This window comes from Myotis yumanensis, unplaced genomic scaffold (assembly GCF_028538775.1).
Source record: "Myotis yumanensis isolate MYYU_CA2020_CCGP unplaced genomic scaffold, mMyoYum1.0.hap1 SCAF_10, whole genome shotgun sequence".
NCBI classification, from domain to species: Eukaryota; Metazoa; Chordata; class Mammalia; order Chiroptera; family Vespertilionidae; genus Myotis; species Myotis yumanensis.
The window spans coordinates 38685102-38712208 of record NW_027223761.1 but is presented as its reverse complement, the minus strand read 5'-3'; the positions used below and the strand labels follow the sequence as shown (position 1 = coordinate 38712208).

At 44.0% G+C, this 27107-nt stretch overlaps 1 protein-coding gene across 2 annotated transcripts in view; it reads left to right on the top strand.

Moving 5' to 3' along the window:
- Nucleotides 1–27107, top strand: part of SYT9 (synaptotagmin 9) — a 158767-nt gene that overhangs the window by 43027 nt on the left and 88633 nt on the right. For both annotated transcript variants that reach the window (XM_070426689.1, XM_070426690.1), the window contains exons 2-3: nt 5373–5715; nt 15228–15774. In XM_070426689.1, coding sequence (XP_070282790.1) covers nt 5373–5715; nt 15228–15774 — 890 coding nt within the window. The remainder of the gene's footprint in view (nt 1–5372; nt 5716–15227; nt 15775–27107) is intronic.

Genomic DNA, 27107 nt, shown 5'->3' with positions numbered 1-27107 from the left:
CCTGGGAGTATGCACTCCGTGGCATCTCTGGGTAGTTTCATGCACAGTCACCTGCGAGCAGCAGCACCTCCCCGATCTGGATCAGACTTGGGTTACCATTTGTCTCCTTTTAGCCCTGAATCTCCATCTGCTTATTCTCTTGAGCTTTGGACAAAAGGACCAATTAGAAAAAAAAATTCCTGTTCTTTAGAAAAATTGTCTTTAGAATAATAATTTTGAATGTCACTAATTTTTATAATTTTTACTATGAAATATACCATGAAAGCCAAAGAGTATACATAGTAAATACATGTAGTTTAAAGATCAACAATAAAATGAATAGCCATGTACCTACCACCTTACTGAAGAAATAACTTCTGTTCTTCTAAATAAAGCTATGTTGTGATTCTAAGTGGATTCTTCCTCTTCCTTTCCTGAGGTCGTGAGGTCTGAAGTAGGTAGTATGTATGGCCTTAGTGACTCCATAACAATTTTCTCAGCACTTCTTTCTGAAAAATTGAGAGAAAAGTACAAACATACTGTGTAGAGAGCCCACTGAGCTGCTTGCAAACAGAAGTCCAGATGATCACGCTTAGTGGTTGGCGTAGCTATGTAGGTCACCATGGTTTCTCTTGGGAGGTGTTCCCGGGCCCACTGCTAACCCATGTGGCACCTTTCTGTGAATAAGAAAAAGCCACTCTAGCCCGAATGGTGCTGCTCAGTGGTTGAGCGTTGACTTATGAACAAGGAAGTCACAGTTCGATTCCCAGTCAGGCCACATGCCCACGTTGAGGGCTCGATCCCCAGTAGGGGGCATGCAGGAGGCAGCTGATCAATGATTCTCTCTCATCATTGATGTTTCTGTCTCCCTCTCTCCTTCTCTCTTCTCTCTGAAATCAATAAAAATAAAAATTTAAAAAATAATAGAAAAGAAAAGAAAAAGCCACTCTTGCCATTTGCCAAAAACTTTCTGTAACAACTCTATACACAAAAATTTATAACTCTGAATGTGATTAGCGCCTCCTGGAGTTTACCGGCCACACTGCAAGTCATGGTAAACACAGGAGGTAGCTACAGGTTTCCTAGTGGGCTTCATCAAACTTTCACCTACTGTGCCTACTATGTGCCAGGTGCTCTTTTAGATGCTGAGTAGACAGACGAGTTATCTGCTCTCATGGATCCCCCATGACAGGACTTGGGAGCAAGCTGTTTTTTTGGGTGCATGAGCTGAGAGTCAACTAACAAGCTGGAGTTTTTCTTGATCTGGATCAGGGATCCTGTGATGTCTAGCCAAGGTGAGCCTAGGCTTTCATTTATTTAGCATGGTTTCTATGCTATGTGAACCCTGAGGGGCCATGCTGTACCGAGCTGATGAGTTCAGAGTTCAGGTGGGATTCTTAAATCCAGAGTGACCAGATGACCTGCTTTTCCCTGGATGGTCCTGGGTGAAGTCTCTTGTCCCATAGGATTATTTATATCGCCTCTTTTCCCTCTTAAAAGTGTCCCAACCCTGGACAGTTAATTATAGGGTCATGTATACTAGTCAACTTCCTGCCATGGTAACAAACACCTTCAAAATCTTAGTGACAAAACATCAGCTGCTTAGTTGCTCATGAATCTGTGGATCAGCTGCAGCCTCTGCCCGCCTGCGGGTCAGGTTTCAGTTTCCTGCTCATTCTGGAATTTGCTCTCAGTCCGTCCCCAGGGGCTCTGCCTCTCTGTCCCAGCAACCTCTGCAAACCTCGAAGGGACCCTGTAGCCAGACAGTCCTGCTTCTCCCGTTTGAGTCTGGGTCCCTAGAGACTCGCCCGGATCTGGAGCTCAGAGTCTGAGGCTCCCTCCGGATTGAAACAGACAACCTTGCCCTCAGCCACCAGCCAGCGCCGCGCGCACTCCGCACCTTAGTATTTTACTTCAGCATTGCGCCTCCTCTGATTCTCGGTTCCTCCTAGTTGTAGAACTTCCACTCAGCCAGCCTTCCTGTGGTTCTGGATGATGTCCGTTCCGTCTTTTAGTTGTATTTTTGAAGTGGTTGTTTGAGGCAGCAAACTCCTGCGTTAACCTATGCCGCCATCTTGGTTTCCCTCAAATATATCTCATTCTGGAACTTGCGCCTCTGCCCCAGCCATCCCATGATGGCACCTAGGCTGGAAGACCAGCCCTTACATGAAGTCTGAGGTGGCATGGGCCATCTCTACTCATATTTCACTGACTAGAGCAAGTCAGGGGGCCAAGACCAACATCGGGGCCTGGGGGTTCATCCTCCTCCCTAGGAGGGAGGGGTGCTGTGGTAGGAAAGAGTGAATATTGGGTGGATGATAGTACAGCTGACCCTACTGCCTTCCCGAGTACCCCTCCTCGAGCCATCCTGGGGGTCTCCTGTCGGTGCCTGCATCAGGACAGTGCTGGAGTTATTAAGGAAGGGGTTTTACTTCCACCTGGATTACAGACTGTATTACGGGATTTCACTGGGGTGTGAAGCCTGTTTTGTGTTCGGATTTGATTAGAGGGAGTGGGGGTTGATTGCTGTGACAGCCTGATTAGCTGGGATGGGGCCTCCTTCCCTGTGCTTCCACCACTACCACCTATCATAGAAGTTACACCAACACATTTTCACTCCTGTGTGAGCTGGCAGGCCAGGGGGAGCCTGTGGCCAAACCATGCTCCCCTACCACCTGCCTGGGCTCTATGGTGGGTGATTTCTAGTGCCCTTTACATTGCCTCACTGACTACCTATTACTCATCCCTGCCCTTGTTGCTCTGCTTCTGAGTTTTTTTTGTTTGTCTGTTTGTTTACTTGTGTTTTTTAGAGAGAAAAGAGAGGGAGGGAAGGAGGGAGGGAGGAAGGAGGGCAGAGAGAGAGAGAGAGAGAGAGAGAGAGAGAGAGAGAGAGAGAGAGAAACATCAAGGATGAGAATCATTGATTGGCTGCCTCCTGTTCATCCCGTACTGAGGATGGAGCCCACAATCCTGGACATCTGTCCAACCAGGAATCGAACCATGACCTCCTAGTTCATAGGTTGATGCTCAACCACTGTGCAGTGCAATACTGGCTGGGCCTGCATCTGTGTTTTTTAATTTTTGCTTTTCCCTCTGTGTCCTGTGTTTTCATTTGCCTGTGTTCAGCATGCAGCACTAATTGGCTTTTCCTTTAAAAGCAATTACAGAAATTCCTCAGTGTTACTGGTTCACGGATGGATTGATGGTACCCATCCTTGTTTTCCATTGTTATGTAATTTGCTCATCTCATTCCCATGGGACTGAAAAACAGAAAAGTAGCAAAGATTTGAGCTCATTGCCCATGTTGAATTTGGAATCCCAGAGTTTTCAAACAGAGATGTGATATTGTTTTACTATTAGGGCAAAAATTGATTGGGAGTCATAGAGGAGATGCAGTAGATCCATCACCAGCCCTGGCAGCTGGCTCTCTGTCAAGAGCAATTTTTCATGAAGAAATGGTTTCATCATTTTATAACAATGATCAGGTACCTTCAGAGTCATATTGAAAAGCACATGGGTGCCAGGAGGTCAGCTTGATTCAGGAGGTCAGTGGTTTGCAGGAAGGGTTCATTTGCATGCCTAAGCAACTGTCATGGATCATGGATTGCTGATGTGCTGTGCGTAGTTAAATTCGTGAATATTGCCCGGCCACCATGGCTCAATGATTGAACATCAACCTATGAACTATGAGGTCATAGTTCCCAATCAGGGTACATGCCTGGGTTTCAGACTCCATTCCCAGTAGGGAATGTGCAGGAGGCAGGCAATCAATGAGAATCATCTCTGATGTTTCTATCTCTCTCCTTCTCTCCCTTCCTCTCTGAAATCAAATAAAAAATGTTGTGAATATTAAATAATCAATTCCTAATTTTCTTCTTTACTATTGTATCTCCAAAGCCTAGCACAGTGCCTGGCATGTATAATGATTGAGAAAACTTTGGCTAACACAGTATGAATATTACTGATGGGCAGTAAAGGTATAACCCAGGGACAGTCCTTGTAGCACAGTAAGGGCAGTATGGGTGTCCTTTAAATGAAGGGGTTACAGTGCCAGGACTGACTCAGGTTGACACCTCAGCCTCCTTGGCTCCACGAGAAGGTGGGGTGGAAGCATGGAGGGGACTGGGCTTTGTTCTGAGAGTTAAAAGCTCAGCCACTAGATACTACACTGTCATGGTCCCTAGCTGAGGCCATAGCGCCACAGTCTACGTGGCAGATGTTGTTGTTGCCCTGCCATATCCCCTCATACTCACCCTCACCACCTGAGCACATGCCCCCTGACCTCCAAAGGCCAGCCTTTGTGTTGTTTGAATGTGCGATGTTTCCGGCCGCTGCAGCTTACTTTGCCACTCATGCTGCAGGTTGGAAATGCCCCCTGAGAACTTCCCTCAAATCAGTGACTGAAGGGAGCCAATGTTATAAATGGCCCAAGTCCCCGGTCCCTGGCCCCTGGCACGGGGAGACTCCCAGTGTGTGGAGCCCCCTCAGCAGGCTCACCCTCCAGTCCCCCATGGCGGTAACTGGCTTGATAAAGCCCCTTTACTTCTGGCTTCCTTCCCTGGATCACTGCCCTTCTTCCCTCCCTGTGTTATCTTCATCTCAGCACACCACTTGCCCTTGAACACTTGTCTCAGGTCTGCTACCGGGAAAATCCAAGCGGGGAGCACCGTCTCTGGTCCTGGGCACCCTGACCGCCGGGATGTGGGTATTCCTGAGGCTTCAGAGGGCTTGAGCTTCATTTTGCTGAAACCCTTAAAAGTTGATACCAAGAATAGGGAAAGAGCACTCTAGTTTTTTGTTTTGTTTTGTTCTGTTTTGTTTTAGAAAGTCGTACTCACACAATTCACAAGTGATATTATACAGCTCTCCGAGATGACAGAGGCATTGCTTTTGTTTTTTTAATGTTGACACTATTAATGATGTCCTACATTTTTCCCCTCCCCCCGTTTGCCCACCTCCACCCAGCCCGCCACCCCTCCCCTGGCCTTCACCACTCTGTTTTGTGTGTTCACAGGCTATGTAATATGTTCTTTGGTTACTCTCTTTGCTATCTTTTATCCAGTCCACCCTCCCCTTCCCCTCTGAAATGACAGAGTAAATTTTAAGGACAATGAAACCTCCATGGTCATCTAGTATCAATGATTTGTGTTGCTGTGGGAAAGTGTAAGTAGTAATGCAGTTATGGTTGACTTGCAGGGCCTTTCTAGGCCCCCTGGATATACCCTGTCTCTTGCTACAGCAACCTGTGTCTTGTTTCTAAGCACGGCCTGCCTGTTACTTCCTCAGCTGGCTGCTGAGGGATGGATGGATGGCAGGGCCATTTAACCTGCCCAGTGCAATGGCAGGGGGGCGGGTAACAATCATACTGACCTTTAATCTCTGCTTCTTTGCAGATATCTCGGTGAGCCTGCTGACCCTTCTGGTCACTGCGTGTGGCCTCGCTCTCTTTGGTGTGTCTCTCTTCGTGTCTTGGAAACTCTGCTGGGTTCCGTGGCGAGAACGAGGCCTGTTCTCTGGTAGCAAAGACAACAACCAGGAGCCTCTTAACTATACGGACACAGACATCAATGAGCAGGAGAACAGTGAGGGCTTCCTAGACCCTCCCAGCCCCTCCTCCATGAAGATCAGCCACACCTCCCCGGACATCCCCCTCTCCACCCAGACGGGGGCTCAGGAGAACTGTGCCCACGGCGTCCGCGTGAAGCGCCAAGTCACAGAGCCAACCTCGTCGACTCGGTCAGTAACGCCTCCTTCCTTTCTGAATGCAAAGCAGGGACCATCCACCCCTTCCCCTCTCTTGGCAGCAGTGACATTGAGTCACCAAGGAGCCTGTGACCTTTCGCATGTCCATTCGCTGTCACAGACGTGAATACGGGAACTCGGTGCTGCTCAGTGTATTGCACTGAGGTTCCTGAGCTCCGCACCGTCTCTGCTTGGTCCACAATAACATTTAGTTAGCGTGGCTAAGACTTACCCTGTCAGGTACCATCTAAGAACTTCATCTGCACTATTGTATTATGGCTACAACTTTGTGTGAAATGGATTCCTATCATCATTTTCAATTTACAGAAGAAACTTAATTCAAGCAGATGAAGTAACAAAGTTTTATATTGGTAAGCACCTAGGTCAGGGTTTGAACCGGGTTCAGTCACCATCAGAGTCTGAGTGTTTACCACTCCCAGTGCCGGGGTGTTTCTTCCCTTGCCTGGGACCTAGCCTACCCTGCATGCACAGGCTCTCTGCACTCCAGACTGGCCAGAGGTCTCGGTCCGTCTCCAGCCTCTGCAAGACCTGCGGAGTGCCCAGGCCTAGGGCCCCTCTCTGTGTGGCTGGACACTCTGTGCCCTTTGGCAGTGGAGGAATAGTATACTGCAGTCATAAAAGCAAGGGTCTGGGGCCCAGGGAACTGGCTTTACTTAGACATGTGATACTGGACACCTTAATCTCCGCGTTTCCATTTCCTCTTCTGTAAGAGAGGAAGAGTGACAGCAGACGTATGGGTAGTTTTAAGAATGAAACAACAGCGTGGACATCCTGTGCTTTTCCAGGCCTATACCTGTAAATACTCTAAAACATGAGCCGCCCATCTGCTCTCAGGGCTGCTGTTCACAGCATCATTATCCTGGAGGCGGGCCTCTCCCAAAACTCAGATGTTGCATAAAGGTGGCTTTGAGGTCAAACAGCCAATTCTGAATCTTTGGATATAAAAATTCACTTTCAATAAGAGACTATAGGAAAAGAGACCTGGGAAGCAGCTTTTTTTAAAAATGAGAATATCTGCTTGAGCAATAGCCAGAGCTGAAAAGCGTGTGCTGTTATTTAGAAAGTCGGAGCACAGTTTGGGGGGATTTTAAAAAAATCTTTTTTATTTGTTCCCTAGAAACAGCAATAAGATTTTACCCTTTTAAATGTTAATCGAGTATATCCTGGAAGCTCTGCTCATTCACATTAAGTAGGATGGAATATGACAGTTTGTAATTTAATTTTTTCAGAAACCCACTTTAGCATAATTTCCAATTCTGAGTCAAAGAGCTAAACCTAAGCTGTTCCTCTGCGAGGAAAGGGGTGGTTGTTTGCCTTTTGGTTTAGAAGAAATCCTCGGATTCTATTGCTAGGATTTCTCTTCAGCTTGAACACTTAAGTATAACTGGAGCTCCTCGATGGTGCTGTGGGGCTCACGCAGCGGTGCAGACTCATAACAAAATCTCAGTATTCCAGTAACTGGGGCCTGTCAGAGGGGGTTCCCATTGAAACTGTCTCCTGTTTGGTTTTACTCTGCGTGTTAATTGTTCTGATCTGGGTCCCCTCGACACAGGGTGATGTGCTGGGTTTTTATTAGATTGTAGATCTGAGGACTCTGCCACCATTCTGATGAATTAATAGCAACCACATCACTCTGATTACCACAGTATTTATTCTAGAAAAGTGTGTAAGGGCTCTGCATATCAAAAAGAGATTGAATTTAAAAATAAAAACTATAGATATCTTCACCACTGATTTGTAGACATTAGCTAAAAGGAAAAAAAAATAACTAAAAAGAGAAGAGAGACAGAATTATTCCTGTGAAATATATTTTACTGCATTTAGATTGATTTTTGTTTTGGAGTCATGCAATTAAATTACCTTTTCTGATGGCCAAAACAAGCTGAGTTCTATCTGAACTACTATCAGAAAACTAAACTCTTGTCCATCTGCATATGACCTAATACTGATAATGTGCGTCATTATGCATTTAAAATACTTATCTAAATTACCACTGAACTCCTTTTATGAGTTTTGTCTGGCAACACACATCTTTGTTGATGGTATTACTGTAAGAATGGTGTATGGTCTTGTAATTCTCTAGGAATTGTGTTATATTATAAACACACACATTGACAAAATGGGGGAAATTAGTAAAATGTCCTTCATGCTCCAAAACATTTTTAACACCTTTTTTTAAGTCACATTTTTGGTAATCTATTTGGGGACGGGGAAGGAACTCTTTGCTGAGATGACGCTAAGTAGTCTGCTCTGCTAGTTACTGTTTCTTCTCCCTTCTTTCTCCTGTGTTCTTTACCTTCTCACTGCTGCACTTCCTGTCTTACTGCTTCCTTCCTGCGGCTGTTATCACTTGTCCCAAAATTCCCAGGACACCTCCTTGGCCTAGACTGGCGGTTAAGGGCATTGCAGTTGGCATGGCTTCTGTCACAGCATTTCCATCAGAAACTCCCCTCCCCCCGCTGCCCCTCCCCCACACACGCACACACACGCACACCACACACAACACACACACACCACACATGCACACGCACGCACGCATACACACACACCACACACCACACATACACACGCACGCACACACACCACACACGCGCGCGCGCACACACACCACACACACACACCACACACACCACACACGCGCGCACACACACAACACACACACACAACACACATGCACACACACCACACACACACATGCACGCGCACACACAAAACACACACACACACACCACACCTGGCCTCTTCAGCTTGCACATATGTGCTTCCACCAATGCCTTTTGGAATGTTCTGATGGTAAGCTTTGTTTCATCTTCAAAGAATATTTCTGGTCCAGGTGACTTTCTCTTGTTCTTCCAATATCAAACACCTTAGCATTCTCTTTCTAAGCACCATTACTATTAGAAACTAATTACTATTACTATTAGAAACCTCCAAAATTCTTCTTAATTCTTTTTAATTTAGGTGAAATCTCTCTTGTATAATGAAATCTCTCTAATGTCCTGGGAATGTGGGTGGGATTCCCCTCACCCCCCAGAATTCCCAGGACATTTTACAGGTCTGTATTCCAAATATATGAAAACCCTGGATCCTCCAAACAGAAGGAACCTTGGCAGGCCATCTACTCCTGTCTCTGACTTACGTCCCACGATGCAGGTCCAATCTGTTTTTCAAGCCTTCTCAAGTTTCCTCTGTCATCTATGATGCGTGTTTCCAGAGTAAACTAAGGATGCCATGGACATAATTATTTCTGATGATTAAATCCCAGCAGAGCAAATACACATTTACATCTACTTTCAGGTTCTCATGGTGGTTGAGAGAGGTCTGAGGTCCATTTTTGAAGCTGTCGATTTATGAAAATCTGAAGCAAGCACTAAATGAGTACTTCAAAAATGGTTCTTTTAAATGTTTCTATCTAACTGATGCTCCCAATGCAAAACAGTCTAGCTGAATAGAATTGTGCTGCTCATAGGATAATTACATTTCACCCTAGTGCACCACTTTCTAAAGTTTTATAAAAACTTCAGTTGCCACACCACAAACTCTTATCAAATCTGTGGGGGCTCTGTGTGCCGCTTCTCTCCGCTGTCAGCCTTACCTCTCGGCCAGGCCACCACGTGGCACAGCCCAGGGGGCACTGTCAACGTGGACTCAGTAGGAGGCTTGCGTGAAAAAGCTCAGCACACTCTAGCTTCTCTCTTAGCAACCTCAGTGTCTCCAGATCTTTCCTGCCTTCAGGCCTTCACACGGGCTGTTCCCTCAGCCTGAAATGCTTTTCCTTTTTCTTTGCCATGCCTGGCTCCTTTGCAGCCTTCATTCCCACCTAAAATGTCACCTTCTCAGAAAGGCCCCCCTGATCACCCTGTCTGAAGCATGTGTTCTTTCCTCTCCACTCCTTCCCACTCTTCATTCTCTCACACATTGCCTTGTTTTCACTTCTTCACAGGATTGAGCTCCATTTTAAACTAAATGATTGTTTATTGCCTACATTCCCTCTAGATTAAGAGTTCTGTGAGCTCAAAGACCACCCACCTACCTTGTTTATCTTTAAATATGTAACCCCAGGTGTGGCCTCTGGCACATAGCAGACTTTTTCGTGAATGACTGACAACACATTCATCAATATCAGGCCACTTCTCTGTGTTCTGCTGACAGGACTGGCAAAGAGCCAAAAGTATGAACTGAGTAGGGGCCAGAATGGTATGAGGCTGTTGTGCCAGGTCTCACATTCATTTAGAGCCTTACATTCAGACTCCCGGCCTTATCTCTGAACTGAGCAATTCCTACAGTCACCGAATACACTGACCAAACTGAAAGAAGATAGTCATCATACTTTAAATTTAAATCATCCTATTACTTGCTACGTACGTGGTGCCACTAGGATGAAATGTTGTAATTACTCGGTGAGTAGCACAATTCTATTAAGCTAGCCTGTTTTGTGTTGAGAGCATTGGTTAGATAGAAACATTTAAAACAATTTTTTGAATTAGTTACTTCTTCAGATTTTAATATACTGATATCTTCAAAAGTGGAAATTATGTAGACCTCTCTCAACTAGATGTAAATGTGTATTTTCTGTACTGGGATTTAATTATAGGAAACTGTTATGTCTGTGGCATTCCTATATTTATTTTAGAGGCATGCATTAAGCATCTGCTATGTGCAAAGTTCTACATTATATGCTAATAATAAAGATAAAAAAAAGATATAGCTCTGGCCTCAAAAGCCTGTAGACTAATTGGGGACATACTAAGGCTAACCTCAGGAATGGGGGACATAGGCTCATCTTAGTCTTGGGGGTCACAGTATTGGAAGGTGACACCAAGGTTTTAAACCTGTTTTACTTGGGAGGAAGTGGGAAGAAGCTGGTTATGCTTTAGTGTATCTAACTATACCTGACCACACACCTCCACTGGCCAAGGCCTGGTGCCTACATCTTCATTCTCTCACTCGCTCTAGAAGCCTGTGAATCCCATTACAAGAAAGCCTCAGATTCCCCATCCTGCCCTGTAATCAGGTCACTGTGTCTGTCCTGTCTGCCATCCCCTTCCTCAGTGTCTGCCTGTGGACCAGGACAACCCAACTCTCTCCTCCCCATCACCAGGGGGGTTTCAAGAAGGGAAACGGTCCTGTCTGCACTGTTTCCAAACCTCCCTGTCTTGACTTGAACTTAGTAAAGAAACCCATGATGGTTCCGAAATAACAATTTGCTTCTCTCTTCCCTCTCCTTGGACCCTGAAGCCTTGTTAGCATGGATGCCCCAGAACTAGGGAAGAGATCGACCAAGTTTCACCTCTGAGATGGGGGCCCTGAGAGGCGGGAGGATAGAAGAGTGTACCCTTGTCTGTGGCTGCACAGGGGAAATCCAGTGATGGGAGGGATGCTGGTGGTCCGAGTGCCAGATGTTAGGAGAAAGCTTCTGGGGCAGAGGAGCTGGAGACCTCATCTTGCTGGAGAGCTGGGGACCAAGAGGAAAACACAGTTAATTTCCCTGTTGAGGTCTAGAGTGTCCGCTTGAAGGCTGATAAGGATGAAGTCAAGTTAAATAGGCAGGCTCAGCTCAAGTTCCATCTCCTCCATGACAGTTTCCCAAGCCAGAGGCATTTCCCCCCCCTCTGTCTGCTTCTGTGGCTCTCTAACCTCCAGTCATGGGTTTTTTAATCCCCCTCTGCCCTGATTTATAGTTAGTGTATGACTATCTCATCACCCGCCTGGGTGTCATTTCCTTGAAGGCATTAAAGAGGTTTTGCCTCTCTCTCCCTCCTACCCTACCTGACACCTTGCTTTGCACATCCAAATTTGTTGAATCACAGTAATGTTCTCTTTCTTAAGATCCAGTGGAGGAAGTTGGCCTTTGAGTGATGGCTCTGGGACTGAGACTTTGGGGGTCTCAACGTGGGACGCTGGACGTGGTTCATTTGAATCTGAGGGAAGGAGGGGAGGAAAAGCCATTTGCTTCTGGGCACCTGGGGCTCCTGACCTTTAGCTGCAACTGAACCGCAGGCTCAGATCCCTTCAGGCATGGAAGCATGTTTTTGAGTTTGTTAGGGGAAATCTGCTTCATAGATGTTGTTAGTCATCTTTGAAATTAGGCTTTCTTCAGGCCCAACCACGAGTCTTCCAGCTCGGGTCTGGGACAGCCATGTCCAGGAAGTTCTCATCCTGGCCTCTTTCAGACAGGAAACTGGCCTCTAATGGGAGGTGGGCCACGCTGAGAGTTTCAACTCCAGGGCCAGCTTTCTAAGACAGCGTTAGGGTGAAATGTAGGTACAGCATTCCTTATCACACCCATCCTTGGGGCTCACCTCCTCTCCTTCCATTCATTGTATACATTAAGCCCTGAGAACACCAAAATACTGGACTCGCCAGCCCTGCTCAGTGGACGCCTGCCTGGAACACAGATCCCTCCTTATCACACTCTCAGTGTCACTCAGCAGCGTTCAAATCCTAGAGCCTTGGTGGGCGGGGCAAGGCCTCTAGTTTAGCTCACTCAAGTACCACCTCCACTGACCATTTCAGAATTCCTCATCTGGGTGCTGGGAGCCAGGCCACAACACTCGGTTCTGAATCTTTCCTCTGTCTTGCTGTTGACTTGCTTATCCTCCCAACTCCATTTGAATAGCCCAGGAGAGCCATGGAATATTGATTTTTCCATTTCCTCTACCTCCCTTCTCCTCCATGTCCCTGGGGCAGGCTCCCTGCTCTACTTTCTCATTTCTCAGTCCAGAGAGCTGCAGAGAGTATGCAGGAAGGTGATGAGTTACCTTGGTTCTCTGGCTGCCCTAAGCATCTCTAGCCCATGCCTCCAACTCCGGGAATCGCTGACTCTCTCCTGAAAGGAAATTGAAAGCGACTGAAAGAGAGCCCCAGGGAGTGAGAACTGTCCTGGCCTGTTACAGTCCCTGCTCTCTGCTCTAAGCCACTGCCTTACAGTGGGTTCCACTGTTTTCCCCAAAGTAAGTGTGATTCTGAATGGGGGCGGGGGGAGTTTGGAAATGAAACTCATGTATAACATTTGGGTGGATAATAGTATTCATACCTGCGCTCAATTTTTAAAAGAAATCTTCAGCTGTGTTGGAATTTGGAATGGAGGCATCCTAATTGCTTTCTGAGGGGATGTTTTGGTCTTTGAAATACAAATCTCTCCCTAACGCCCTCCCCAATGCACTCCGTCTACCCCCTGGCCGGGAACAGCGGAACACGTAGGACTTACTTCTCTTCAGATTTCATGTCTTAAGAAAATGTACGAGGAAAACAGAGTATGTTCCATTGCTAAGCAGCCAAATTCATGTAGGTTTAAATTAAAATGTAAATGTACGTGGCTAGCTTCGTCCTGCAGATAAGGGTTAAGACAAAATGTTCCTGTGATGAATTTAAAGCCAGTCTTTCCAAAACATCGAAGGTAAGTTGTGATGCACAGAGAGCCTGCTCAGAGCACCTCGGGGGAGACGTGACAGCAGAGTCTGGGGCTGGCGTGGACTCAGGACCAGCGTCCCATCACAGACACTGGTGCAGAGAAGGCGTATCCCATGGGTCTAGATCAGCCGTGGGCAAACTACGGCCTGCGGGCCGGATCTGGCCTGTTTGAAATGAATAAAACTAAAAAAAAAAAAAGACCGTACCCTTTTATGTAATGGTGTTTACTTTGAATTTATATTAGTTCACACAAACACTCCATCCATGCTTTTGTTCCGGCCCTCCGGTCCAGTTTAAGAACCCATTGTGGCCCTCGAGTCAAAAAGTTTGCCCACCTCTGGTCTAGATGGAGCATTTTTAGTATTTAAACAGCGTCACTAAGAGTTCCCAGAATGGCCATCATAGATGTGAACTGACTCCAGACCCCAACGTGGCTCTTGTGTGAAGCCAGCCTGGAGGGAAAAAGCAATAGCAGAGGAAGCCAGAGCTGGTACCAGCCCCTTAAGGCTTCCGCATAGGGCGGGGTACTCGCTGCTCCCTGCCAGTCATTTCTGCCCAGAGATCCCAGCAGAGCAAGACTAAAGCTCTGTTCTAGCACTCCAGAGGTTAGCATCTCCACAAGGGAGTGACTGGGCTATACTTGTACAGAGAGGCAATTTAGGTGCTTAAGAGCATCCGCCATCTCTCTCCCTACCCCTGAAAAATCAGAGATACAGAGGAAACTTAAGGTTGTGGATTTCTCTGCAAGAAATTAAAATCTCACAGCAAAAACTTTCAGACCACACAGTTTTTACTCACGTGGCAATGTCCGTGCCTGGGGTATGTGTCTGCTTGTGGGGGACTGTGTTGGCTGTGACAGGTGCAAATGGCAGCTCTGTGATTGTGCTCTTGTTATACCAGCTCAGTGACTAGGAGTGTATTTTAGGACAAAGAGGAATGTTCAGCATAGCAACATCTGAATGACAAGGGAGAATAGTTTTAACCATGTCTCGGTGGCTATTTATCCCACTTTTACATCTTTATTTTATAAAGTAGCCTTCAGAAAGGAAAACAAGATAAACTCAAATATTTATTCTGCCTCTCCAACTACATATTTACCAATCCATCCGAGACGGCCGGCTGTTGCTTTTGACCTGGTGGTGAGAGGTTATTTTAATTAAGATTATTGAGAGACTACAGAAAATACAGTATCATGACTCTGAAATCTGAAACAAACAAAAATGGCCTTAAGAAAAATCTTGTATGTAATGACTGCTTCTTTCCGTTTACCAAGACCCACACGATGATGCACGTTTCAAAGAGAATTTCTGGGAAGCTTCTAGCCCAAACCAATAAGCTTACTAGTACTGGGTGAAGAGTCGATTCTGTTAGCAAATATTTGATTTGCAAGTGTCGGTATCCAGCCTTCCCTGACTGAATCCTTGTATACATTTTTAGCAGCTTCCCTTCCCTTTGATGCCCGTAGTGTTTGTTACAGAAATAAACTCTTCCTGCTGCTCAGCAGTGACCCACGTGGCGTTGCGGACACTCACAGAGCTGTCACTCACCCCTGTCAGAGCCGACGCGGTCCACTGCGAGCAGACACGTCCTGTCCCATACGTCCACCCTCACACAAGCAAAACTTGTGTTCTTGGGAGGAAATGATCTGATTTGAAGCAGTAAGAATATACAGCCTTAGAAAGTGGTAAGCCGGTGATAGGAAAGTCTGTGCAATTTAGAGACGGAATCATTCTTCTTAAGAAGACACACAGACAGTTATTTCAGTTTCAGGATGACATTGTATATAAAAGTGAATAATTTTATTTTTCAGCCATTGTGAACAAATCTTTACATCCCACCGGCCAGATAAGCTCACCAGCCCTCAATTTTGGGTTTCAAGCCTTGGGGAGAAGCTTACTCACATTGATGAGCATATTGAATTTAGCCCCTCCCTCCCCCCCCCCAAAAAAAGGGCCCACAGATCTAAGTTTTTTAACCGTGCGTAACCGTCTACCTACATCCCAGGCATACTTTTCTGAAAGACCTGTAGCTAATGAGGTTATAACTTTGTCCTCTCTTGCTCCTCACTGAAGGCATAATTCAATCCGAGGACAACTCAACCTGTCAAACCCGGACTTCAATATCCAGCAACTGCAAAAACAAGAACAGCTGGCCGGGATCGGCCGCATTAAACCGGAGTTATACAAGCAGAGGTCACTGGACAGCGATGATGGGAGAAGGAGTAACAGCAAAGCCTGTGGGAAACTGAACTTTATTTTAAAATATGACTGTGACCTAGAGCAGCTAATAGTGAAGATTCACAAAGCCGTCAATTTGCCCGCCAAGGACTTTTCTGGGACCTCAGATCCTTATGTCAAGATCTATTTGCTTCCGGATCGGAAAACAAAACACCAGACCAAAGTTCACAGGAAGACCCTGAACCCTGTGTTTGACGAAGTGTTTCTGTTTCCGGTTCCCTACAACGACCTGGAGGCCCGGAAACTGCACTTCTCTGTGTATGACTTTGACAGGTTCTCCCGCCACGACTTAATCGGCCAGGTGGTGGTAGACCACTTCTTAGACTTGGCTGATTTCCCCAGGGAGTGCATCCTTTGGAAGGACATCGAATATGTCACCAACGTAAGTGTAGCATTTCTTCTTTTGGGGGGAGTTGTGGAGGTGTTTCTTGGTCAGCATGCGATTAAATGACTTATACCTTATTCTATTTGGGGGGACAAAGTATGAAATTCATGTCAATATACATAGAACTATGGCTTCAGAACCTCCTCATGTCTTTCTAGAAACAGGGCTTTAACAATATTCACTGCGAAATTTCCAAGAATTATTGATGAAAACAATATACAAGAATAACCTTCGCTCTTTTCTACTTTCTAATTCTCAGCAATTCTCTAATAGACAGTAGATATTATCTGCTCTCCTTACCACATTTTCTTTAGAGCTTTCTTAGGTTGTTTGTGCTAAGTGGATCCTGGCATCCTATTGACCATAATCTGCAGCAAAGAGCACAAATCCTTACCCATGTTCTCACGTCAGCTCAGTTCAGAGGCATTCCTCATGAGATCTTCACCTTTAACCCCAGACATGAGAATGGTTGAGAAGAGTTGGCATCACATTTTCAAATATTGAGTCATAGCTACAAGAAGAGCAGCCTGCAAAGGTCTGCAGACATTGGCAGTGCCGATCTATAGAAGGTCAAATCCAGCTTAGAGTTCAGGAGAGAGAGGGCAGAAGAGCCTGGAGGGAGGCCATAAATCCATGCATACATTTCAACATGAGGTTGCGTGGTGAAATTTTTAGTCAATTTACGTCCTTTTCATTATTCTGCAGAGGTGCACTGACACTCCTGAAATAGAAAGGAAAATTGGACTTTCCTAGGTAACTCTGATATTTTAATGCCACTTGTTTCTTTCACGTTTTCTCCTCAGGTAACTGTTAGTTTGTCTTCTGGAATGTGGCCCTTCTAAGGCCATTCTCTTTCTCTTTCTCTTTCTCTTTCTCTTTCTCTTTCTCTTTCTCTTTCTCTTTCTCTTTCTCTTTCTCTTTCTCTTTCTCTTTCTCTTTTCTCCTCTCTCCTCTTCCTCTTCCTCTTCCTCTTCCTCTTCCTCTTCCTCTTCCTCTTCCTCTTCCTCTTCCTCTTCCTCTTCCTCTTCCTCTTCCTCTTCCTCTTCCTCTTCCTCTCTCTCTCTCTCTCTCTCTCTCTCTCTCTCTCTCTCTCTCCTCTTTCCATCTTCCTTTCCCTTTCTCTGCCTTGCCATCCAAAGACACCAAACACTCAATCCTTACTCAGCTCAGACCATGATCCAGCTTGAGTTTGGAACCCATCTAGTGAGAGGCTGTCCCTCTGCTCAGGAAGAGAACACACATTCTCTGCCCGATGACCAAATAACCACACTAGTACTTTCTCATCCTCAGCCATGTTTGTGAACTGGGGACTCACCCACACTTGGGCACCTTCTCCATGCCACCAGGTAGGTACCCATGGCAACTTTGTCCCGCTGCTCAGATGAGTGAAGTGTAGCATGGGGGTTTGCTGGCCTTTATCATAATGACAGGAAAGAAAAGGAGGAGCTGGAGAAGGTGCAGAGAGCATCAGGGGATGAAACTAAGGTGATTTGGGAGATCTCTTCAACCTTGAAAAGTGTGATATTGGTAAACCAAAAACTCGGTGCAGGGGGAAGCAAGGATTATACTTATTCCCGCATTAGTAGGCAGCAAGAGAGGCTCTAAAGAAGCAAGATGGCCAGGCTGCTTATGCTGCTTTTGAATGACTCAAGAATGGACCCTCTCGTTGGAGTATTTGCCAAGTCCCCTTGGATATAAGCTGAGATACTGTCTGCCAACAGTGACGAGCCCTGGTAGAAGGGCTCATACCATCTAGTGTGACATCAATTTATATTTTTTGACCAATGAATTCCATAAAATAGCTGGAATGGTTATTAAAAGGCTCAACAGGGTCCTAGCCAGTTTGGCTCAGTGGATAGAGTGTTGGCCTGCAGACTGAAAGATCCCAGATTTGATTCCGGCATACTCAGTTGCAGGCTCAGTCCCTGGCCCTGGTTGGGGCTCGTGTGGAAGGCAACCAATCCATGTGTCTCTCTCACATTGATGTTTCTTTCTCTGTGTGTCTCTCCCCGTCCCTTCCACTCTCTCTAAAAATCAATGGGAAGGTGAGGATTAACAACAACAACAAAAAAGCTCAACAGGGATCTTCTGTAAGTTGCTTCCAGAGACTTTGTGGAAACAGCAACACTGAGTGCTAAAACTGTGGGTAAGGTTGATTCCTGGTGGGAACATCTTCAAGAGCAGTTTCCCATGGGATAGAAATATAGAATGGCAGCCCACAGGATGTTCTGCCCCAAGATCACTGTCATGTGCTTAGCACTCTCCTGGGACTAAGAGTTCCCTGTCCATTTCTGGAGAAGTCTTGATTTCCATAGAATTTGTGAAGAATGTTAACTTATTTATCCAGGAGGAAATCCAAAAGGGCTAAAGGCCTCAAAATTCTTGTTTCTTCAGCTTAAAAAAAAAATTCTAAGAATTGACCTAGGCCTTGACTGATACTTCACTTTTCTCATAAATTTTAGAATTTAATTGTCAAGTTAAAATTTTTTCTTGTATTTGTTTGGACTTGTATAAAGTCTATAGATACACTTAGGGAAGTTTTATATCTTTTTCGACATGAGTCTTCCTACTTGTGACCATTGTGCATTTCTTCATTTATTTAGTTCTTTAAAGTTTATCATTTGAGGCTTATAATTTTCTACAGGAGGATCTTGCATGTCTCTTGTGAGATTTATTGCTAGATATTTTTTTGTTATTTTAAATAGTATATGTTCTTTTTCTAAAAATAAATCTCTATTGCTCAGATTATTACAGATGTTCCTCTTTTTTTACCCCCATAGCTCCCCTCCAACTAGTTCCCACCCCATGCCCTTACCTCCCGCCACTGTCCTCATCCATAGGTGTAAGATTTTTGTCCAATCTCTTCCCGCACCCCTCATACCCCCTTCCCCCTGAGAATTGTCAGTCCATTCCCTTTCTATGCCCCTGCTTCTATTATATTCACCAGTTTATTCTGCTCATCAGATTTTTTTATTGACTTAATTTTTAGATTCACTTGTTGATAGATATGTATTTGTTGTCACTTTGTTCATAATTTTTATCTTTACCTTTTTCTTATTCTTCCTCTTCTTAAAGAATACCCTTAAGCATTTCATATAATCCTGGTTTGGTGGTGATGAACTCCTTTAGCTTTTTCTTTTCTGTGAAGCTCTTTATCTGACCATCAATTCTACATGATAGCTTTGCTGGGTAGAGTAATCTTGGTTGTAGGTTCTTGCTATTCATCACTTTGAATATTTCTTGCCACTCCCTTCTGGCCTGCATGGTTTCTGTTGAGAAATCAGCTGACAGTCATATGGGTACTTCCTTGTAGGTAACTAACTGTTTTTCTCTTGCTGCTTTTAAGATTCTCTCTTTGTCTTTTGTCCTTGGCATTTTAATTATGATGTGCCTTTGTGTGGTCCTCTTTGGATTCCTCTTATTTGGGGTTCTCTTCGCTTTCTGGACTTGTAAGTCTATTTCTTTCATCAGGTAGGGGAAGTTTTCTGTCATTATTTCTTCTAATAGGCTTTCAATATCTTGCTCTGTCTCTTCTTCTGGCACCCCCATAATTCAGATGTTGGTACGTTTGAAGTTGTCCCAGAGGCTCCTTACACTATCTTCATATTTTTGGATTCTTTTTGCTTTTTGCTTTTCAGGATGGGGTTGTTTTTTTTTTTGCCTCATATTTCAAATCTTTCATTTGATTCTTGGGATTCTCTAGTCTGCTGTTGGATCTCTGTAAATTATTCTTTATTTCACTCAGTGTATGCTTAATTTCTGACTGGTCCTTTTCCATTTTTTTGGCATTCTCATTAAGATCCTTTAAGGTCTCACTAAGTTCCTTGGAGGTTCGTAGAAGATTCTTGAGTAACCTTATAACTGTGGTTTTGAACTCTATATTCAGTAGTTTGCTTTCCTCCTTTCCTTTCATTTGTGACTTGTTTCTTTGTGTCCGCATTTTGGCTACTTCCCTGGGTTGATAAGAGTGGCTTTGTGTGGTAGGTGTCCTATGGGGCCCAGTGGCTCAGCCTCCCCAATCATCTGAGGTGGACACTCTTGGTGTACCCCTTTGTGGGCTGGGTGCACAGTCTTGTTGTAGTTAAGCTTTGATTGCTGTTGGTATCCCTGGGAGGAAATGACCTCTAGGCCAATTGACTGCGAGGACCCGCTGTGTCTATAATGGAAGAACTTTTGTGCAGGAGACACCCTTATGGGGCAGGACTTGCTTCAGTGGGGCTTTGGTGCTCACTGAGTCTGCCTCTTGAATGTGTCACTTATGGATGTGAGGAGTTGAAATCTGGTATCTGACCACTGGGTACACTGGCTCCTGGATCTCCAAGGAGGTGCAAAGTCAGTTGCTGTGTGAGTCCACCTAGCAGGAGCTACAGCGAGATCTATAGATTTCTCCTCTTTGTTTGGGGTTTGGAACTTTTGGAGCTCTCTGACCCAGCTGCAGTTTGTTAGGTTAGGCTGCAGGTGGACAGGCGATTCATTTGCGCTGCTGTGCACAGCTTGGGTGGAGTTGTAAATTGGGTGGGGCAGGGTCTCAGAGAATTACCAGGGTGGAGCAAACAGTGATGGCTATCAGTCAGTCATCTCCGTGTCTCTGCATCTTCTCGTCCCCGAATCCCATAGTCCTGCGCCCCCACAGTAACAATGATCCCTGCGAGCAGCTCTTCTAGAAAGCCACCCTCATTTTCCCACCCAATGCCAGACAGCCCAGTTTCTCCCCGTAGGAGTCTGGGTCCCTAGAGTCTCACCGGAAATGAGTTCAGTGCAGTCGAGAGCTTGTATCTCCCTTCAGATTGATAAAAACGGCGCACCCAGGTGCTGCTGTTTCGTGTGCCTCCACACCTCCTACCCAGCCTCAATGCACTTTTTTCTTTCCTTCTAGTTGTAGAACTTCCACTCAGTCAGCTTCCCCCTGGTTCTGGATGATGGCTGTTTTGTCTTTTAGTCGTAGTTTTAATGTGGTTGTGGGGGGCAGCACGTACAGGTATATACCTTATGCTGCCATCTTGGTTCTCTAATAGTATATTTTCTAAAATTGCATTTTCTAACTAGTGCTGCTGTAAAGTGATGCAGTTTTGTATATTTATTTTCTATTTGTCAATTTTGCAAAGCTATTAATTCTTATAATTGGATTGTGGATTCTTCTGAATTTTCCTTGTAGATAATCAGCCATGTGAATTATGATAGTTTGTTTCTTTCTATTTGTATTCCTTTTATTCTTTAAAAAAATATTTAGTGCACGGACTAGTTCCAATACAATGCTGAGTAATAATTATGGTAGTAGTCACCCTTGATTTTTCCTTATTTTAAATGGAATGTTTTTAATATTTGCATTGATATAATTTTTCTAAAGATAGTTTGTGGTTATCTTTGTAATATTAAAAATGTATCACTCTATTCCTAGTTGACTAAAACTTTATCACAAACAGTTGTTTTATCAAATGCTATGATCCTGTGAGGTCCCCCCCCCCCCCACTTTTGATATGCTACTTGGGTCAATTACATTAATTAATTTTCTCATTTTGAGCCACTCTTATATTCCTAGTATGATCCCAATTAACCTTGATATATTACCTGTCTTATACATTGCTGAGTTCAGTGTGCTAATATTTTGTTTAGCATTTTTGGCATCTGTGCTCCTGAGTGGTACATGTAACCTACTTTCTTGTTTGGTCCTTATCTGAGTTGGGATCAGTGTGATTCTTGGTCTATAAAATTGGCTGCGAGTGTTATTTTGGATACATTGCATTTGCCTGTGCTCAGTGCCCCTAGATGCTTTGGAGGTTTTGTTTATTTTTCTAAAAACTGAAAAGATCTCCCTTAGTGGCTTCTGACTAGATTCAGACAATGAGGAAGGGAGGAGAGTGAAGTTGGAATATTTATTTCTCTAGATGCCTTCTATTGGGTCTCCATAGGCTGGCAATACTCTTCAACAAAGAGCCACACCTCCTTTGTTTTGCTTTTGTTCTTAGAAGATTGTTTTTCTGAGTATAAATTTTGGGGGCATAGAGCTCTCAGTTACTCTGATTTGGGGCATTGTAAAGCCGTCATTCCGTAGTCTTCTGACCTCCAGTTGCTTTTGAGAAGTCAACAATTAGTCTAATATGTATTCCTTGTATGTAATTTTCCTTTTCTTTCTTACTGCTCTCCAGATTTTGCTTTCCTGTTTAGTGTTCTGTAGTTTAATGATAAAATTGCTAAGTGGGCCTTTCTTTTTATTTATCCTGGCTGAGATTTATTGGGTTTCCTGGATCTGAAATTATTTCCTTTTTTCAGTTCTGGAAAATTCTCAGCCATTTGTAGTATTTTTGATGTGTTTTCATATTTGCTTAGCATATTTACTAATTTCTTCAATTTACTTTCAGTTCCCTTTTCTATTTCTCTTACCCTTCCATGAATAGTTAGTTTTTATATATGTATATAAATGTACATATGTTTATGTATGTTCACATATCTATTCATACACACATACATATATGTATATATACCCATATATACATATATGTATATATACACACACATATATATTATATTCTGTTGCTCATAACTTCAATAGCTATAACCTTTGCAGCTCTGATTCTTTTGTTTGGCATTTCCATCCACTCCATAACTTATCATGTCTTGTTGTCTCTCATATTTAGTGATTTATTATTGTGAGCTCATCTATCTTGGAATATTGCCAGTACAGTCATCCTTGGTTATCTATGGGGAATCGGTTCCAGGATTCCCGTGGATATCAAAATCTGCAGATTCTCCAGTCCCTTAGTCAGCCCTCAGCATCCATGGGTTCCGCATCCTTGGATTCAGCCAACCACGGATTGATAGTGGAATCTGCAGATGCAGACCTCACGGACCAGGGGGGCCTCTGAAGTTTCCAAGCCCTAGGTTGAAAGTACATTTCTTCAGAGATGATTTGCAATTGTTTCTACCAGATGCCTAGGTGAACTACCAACATGCAGCCACTTTAAGCGTGGCTTTGAGCGTGAGTGTTTTTGGATAACTATAGGCTCCAAATCTGTAAGTTTAGGCTTGGGTTGGTTGTTAAAAACTGGCAAGCAGGATATCCTATATAATAAAAGGCTAATATGCACATAGATCAAACAGCAGAACAACTGGTCACTATGACATGCACTGACCACCAGGGGGCAGGTGCTCAATGCAGGAGCTGTGCACTCCCACAGGGGCAATGCCGCTCAGCCAGAAGCTGGGCTCACGGCTGGCAGTCAGACATCCCCCAAGGGCTCCCGGACTGCGAGAGGGCACAGGCCAGGCTGAGGGACCCCCCGAGTGCACAGATTTCATGCACCGGGCCTCTAATATATATATTGCTTTACCCAGAGCAAATCCAAGTCCAAGACAGAAAGGATCTTGAACATCTGTGTATGCAAGACAGATATTCTATTGTGTTTATCTTTTTAAAATGTGACCCTTGATCTTTAGGACCCCAGCTTTATGCAGGATTCTCCTACAGTCCTCTACAACCCAGGCACAGAACCCTGAGAGGTTTACATGTACCTCCGTTTATGCTCCAGCTCTAGAGCTCATTCACCGCTGTGGGTTCATGCTTTCTTACTGTTCTGGTCACTGAATAATTCCATTTCTGTCCTGTCAGCTTTGCTATGCATTTAAAAGGGTTTTATAATCCAGTATTTTTACCTAGAGGAGCTTCTGTAACCTATTACTGGAAGCATTGTGTACTGTGTTGCGCAAAGTCTGTTCAGAAAGCAGATTTTACTTGTACTAACTGAATAGTAATCTATGTATTACATATGTGCCTTGTGATTGAATAGCCACAAAGAGTCTTAGAGGTCCTGGAATCTGAAGTCCTTCTTTACCACATAAAACTGAGTGGAGGGCATTAGGAGATTCAGCCAAGGTCACACAGCTGGATAATGGGGAATTAGGACTAAGTTTTTCAACAGCCAACTCAGTCAGTTCAAATTATTATATATGGCCCTGGCAGGAGCATCGTCCTGAATACCAAAAATTGTGGGTTTGATTCCCAGTCAGGACACATACCCAGGTTGTTGTGGGTTCCATTCCCAGTCAGGGTACGTACGTGAGGCGACCAATTGATGTTTCTATCGTTCTCTCTCTCTAAAAATCAATGAAAATGTATCCTTGGGTCATGATTACAAATGTATTATATATGCTGGTTTACTCCTTTTTCTCCTCTCTCCCTGGCTTAAATGCCACTTCCTCACAGAACTCTTACCTGAGCCCTGTACTACAATAGGTTTTTCTGGCATTTGCTTCCATGAAAATGACACTCTCTACTTCTATCATTACTTATCATACCTTCTTTAATTGTTCAATTTTCTTTCTTCTCCATTAGACAGTTCTGTGAGTGCAAAGACCATATCTGGCTTGGATGCCACTGTGTGCCCAGCCTCTAGAATGGTGTCTAGAAGTGAAACAATTAGTAAGCACTAATTGAATAAAATGATGCTCCTTAAGGGGGTGGGGAGGGGCGCTAGTTTGGTGAGGCTCTAGTCTAGGCAGTGGTTCTCAACCTTGGCTGCACATTAGAATCGCCTGGGAATCTTTTTAAAATCCTGATTTCTGGGCCTCATCCTCCGGAAATTCTGTTTCTTTGTTATGGGGTGGGGCCACAACATTAGTAACAAAGAAACAGAATTTCTGGAGGATGAGGCCCAGAAATCAGGATTTTAAAAAGATTCCCAGGTGATTCTAATGTGCAGCCAAGGTTGAGAACCACTGCCTAGGGCCTGATTTGGTTAGGAGATGTTATACAGATCTGAGCCTATGAACTAATTTTTTTAAAAAAAATTGTTCTTTATTTCTCCAAGCAGATTATGAGTTTTATGTTAGCAGTCAAGTAAAAATTCTCACACCTTCCTGGGAAGAACAAAAAATAGCAATTTTTGAATGTAAAAATGATAGTTTAATTAAACCTCTCAACTTTGAAGCCAGATCAATCAATAATGGTACAGTGCATCATTGTGGGACACGAGTCAGCCCACAGAAGAGAAGGCAGCATCTGGGAAGGTCAGGGAAGGGAGAGCATGAGCTGAGTGGTCTGGGTGAATGTCAGCTGTCATGCCCATACTCCAGGAATTTTTACTTTTATTTATTTATACCTTTTTTCACTTAACCCTTAAACACTTTATTTATTAAGTAAAAGTTTACCTTATGATAATGTACAGAGTAACCTCTTAAAACTATGCTAACCTATTCTGACCCAACAGTTTTGTTATTATTTTTCAATTTTATTATTTTTTCTTTCAATTTATTTTGTATTGGTTTCAGGTATACAGCTTAATGGTTAGACAATTATATACTTTCCATAGTGTTCCCCTCAATATTTCCAGTACCTCAGTTGGCACCATATATAGTTATCGCAATATTATTGAGCGTATTTCCTACGCTTTACTTACATCCCTGTGACTATTTTGTAACTACCAATCTGTGCTTCTTAATCCCTTCTCTTTTTTCACCCAGTTCCCTAATGTCTCTCCCCTCTGGCAGTTACCAGTTCACTCTCTGTGTCTGTTTCTGTTTTGTTAGTTTGTTTATGTTGTTCTTTAGATTCCACATGTAACTGTCTGACGTATATCATTGAGCATAATACTCTCTAGGTCCATCCATGCTTTTGCAATGGTAAGATTTCATTCTTTTTTATGGGCTCCTGGCATTGTTAGTATACCATGCTCATCTCTGGCTTTCTGGCCAGTAGGCATTGAGCACTTCAGGAATCTCTCTCAGTTGACCCACTTAGAAACTGGCTCAGAGACTTTCAATGGGACTGTGGTCATCTCAGCTTGACTCTGATTTGGAGGAGGTGCCTGCCTCCTCACCTGGAAACACTAGCATTCATGAGGTTCCCTCTGTGCCAATGTGGACCCAAGTTCAGAAAAGGGAAGGGTATGCTTTACAACAGCATAGGCTTTATTTTAATGCTAAGAAATGAAGAACCTTACATGTCCATCAAAATTTTACTTTCTGAGTCATTGCCAAGTCCAGTATTTTATGGTGGCTGAGTTATAGTGGGAGGGTCTCCAAGACCCTGGGCTACTTCTAGACCTAATAGCAGAAGACACTTGGAACCACTCAGGGGACAATATGAATTTCCAGGAAATCCCAGGATGCATGCTCCTCACAGTTGAATATGTATGGCTATGCCACATATTCATGGTGTTCTGGTAGATGTGTACATGGCTGAGGTGGGAGGGGTAGAAAGGGGACCTGACATTTAGCATCTGTTTATTTCCACGGTGTAAATACTGCCAGCAGGGCTGATTTGAAGTATCCACGTGACATCACTGAGAGCAGTTTTGGCAAAGATGCTCACATTGACTCTTGCCAGCTGGAGCCAGTGGTAGGAAAAGCTCCCGTACACCATTTACATGTGGCACCGAAAACACGAAGGCTGGTTGGATAACTGATCCCAAGGGACCAACCATTTGAAAAGCCCCACAGAAAGCCCTGGTGTCCAGCTGACGACAGCGGAGCCAAGTTCCTTCTATACGGTGGAGGTGCGTGGACTGGGCCATCACCGGCCTCTAATGAGCTGTGTCTCTGTGAGAGTCCACCAGATCCCACCCCCTCACTCACTGTCTCTCAGACATGTTGTCCCCTCATGTCTAGATTATTCGGAGGGAGTGGAGAGTGGTAGAACTGCAGAACAGAACGTCTAAAAGAAGGAATCAATAACGCTACAGGTCTCTGACAGAGACTTTGACAGCTTTTATCCTAGTGTATGTGCCAGGACAAAGCATTTTCTTTCTTAAATGAAATATGTGACACATCCAAGAGTATATATGTGTGATTTAAAAATAACAGAGTATATCAGTCCATTGGAATTTAGCTGAAGAGAACATTATCAGCCTCTCCGAAGCTCCCTGTGTGTCCCTTCTCCATCCCCACAGTCCCCCCAAGGATAATCAATATACTGAGTTTTATACCTATAATTCTCTTGTTTTTAAAATAATTTTACCACATAAAAGTAGGTTGTTCAGTTTTGCCTATTTTTGAGATTTAAATGAAAGACATTATAACATGCCATCCTTCTGCAAACTGCTGTTTTCAGTATTTTTATCGATTCATTTATGTTCACGTATGTACTATGGTTCTTTTTTTTTGGCAGAGGTGTTTTAGTTTTCCATTGTAATGGCATATCATAATTTATTTATCTAGTCTCTTATCAATGGATATTTGAATAAGCTTATTTTCTATTTTAGAAAAATGCTGCAATATGTATACTTTTGATACATGTCTCTTGGCAAACATGTGCAAAGATTTCTCTATGGTATGTATAACTAGGAATGGAGTTGCTAGATCAAAAAAAAATTATATCTCAAAGTGGTTTAACCAGA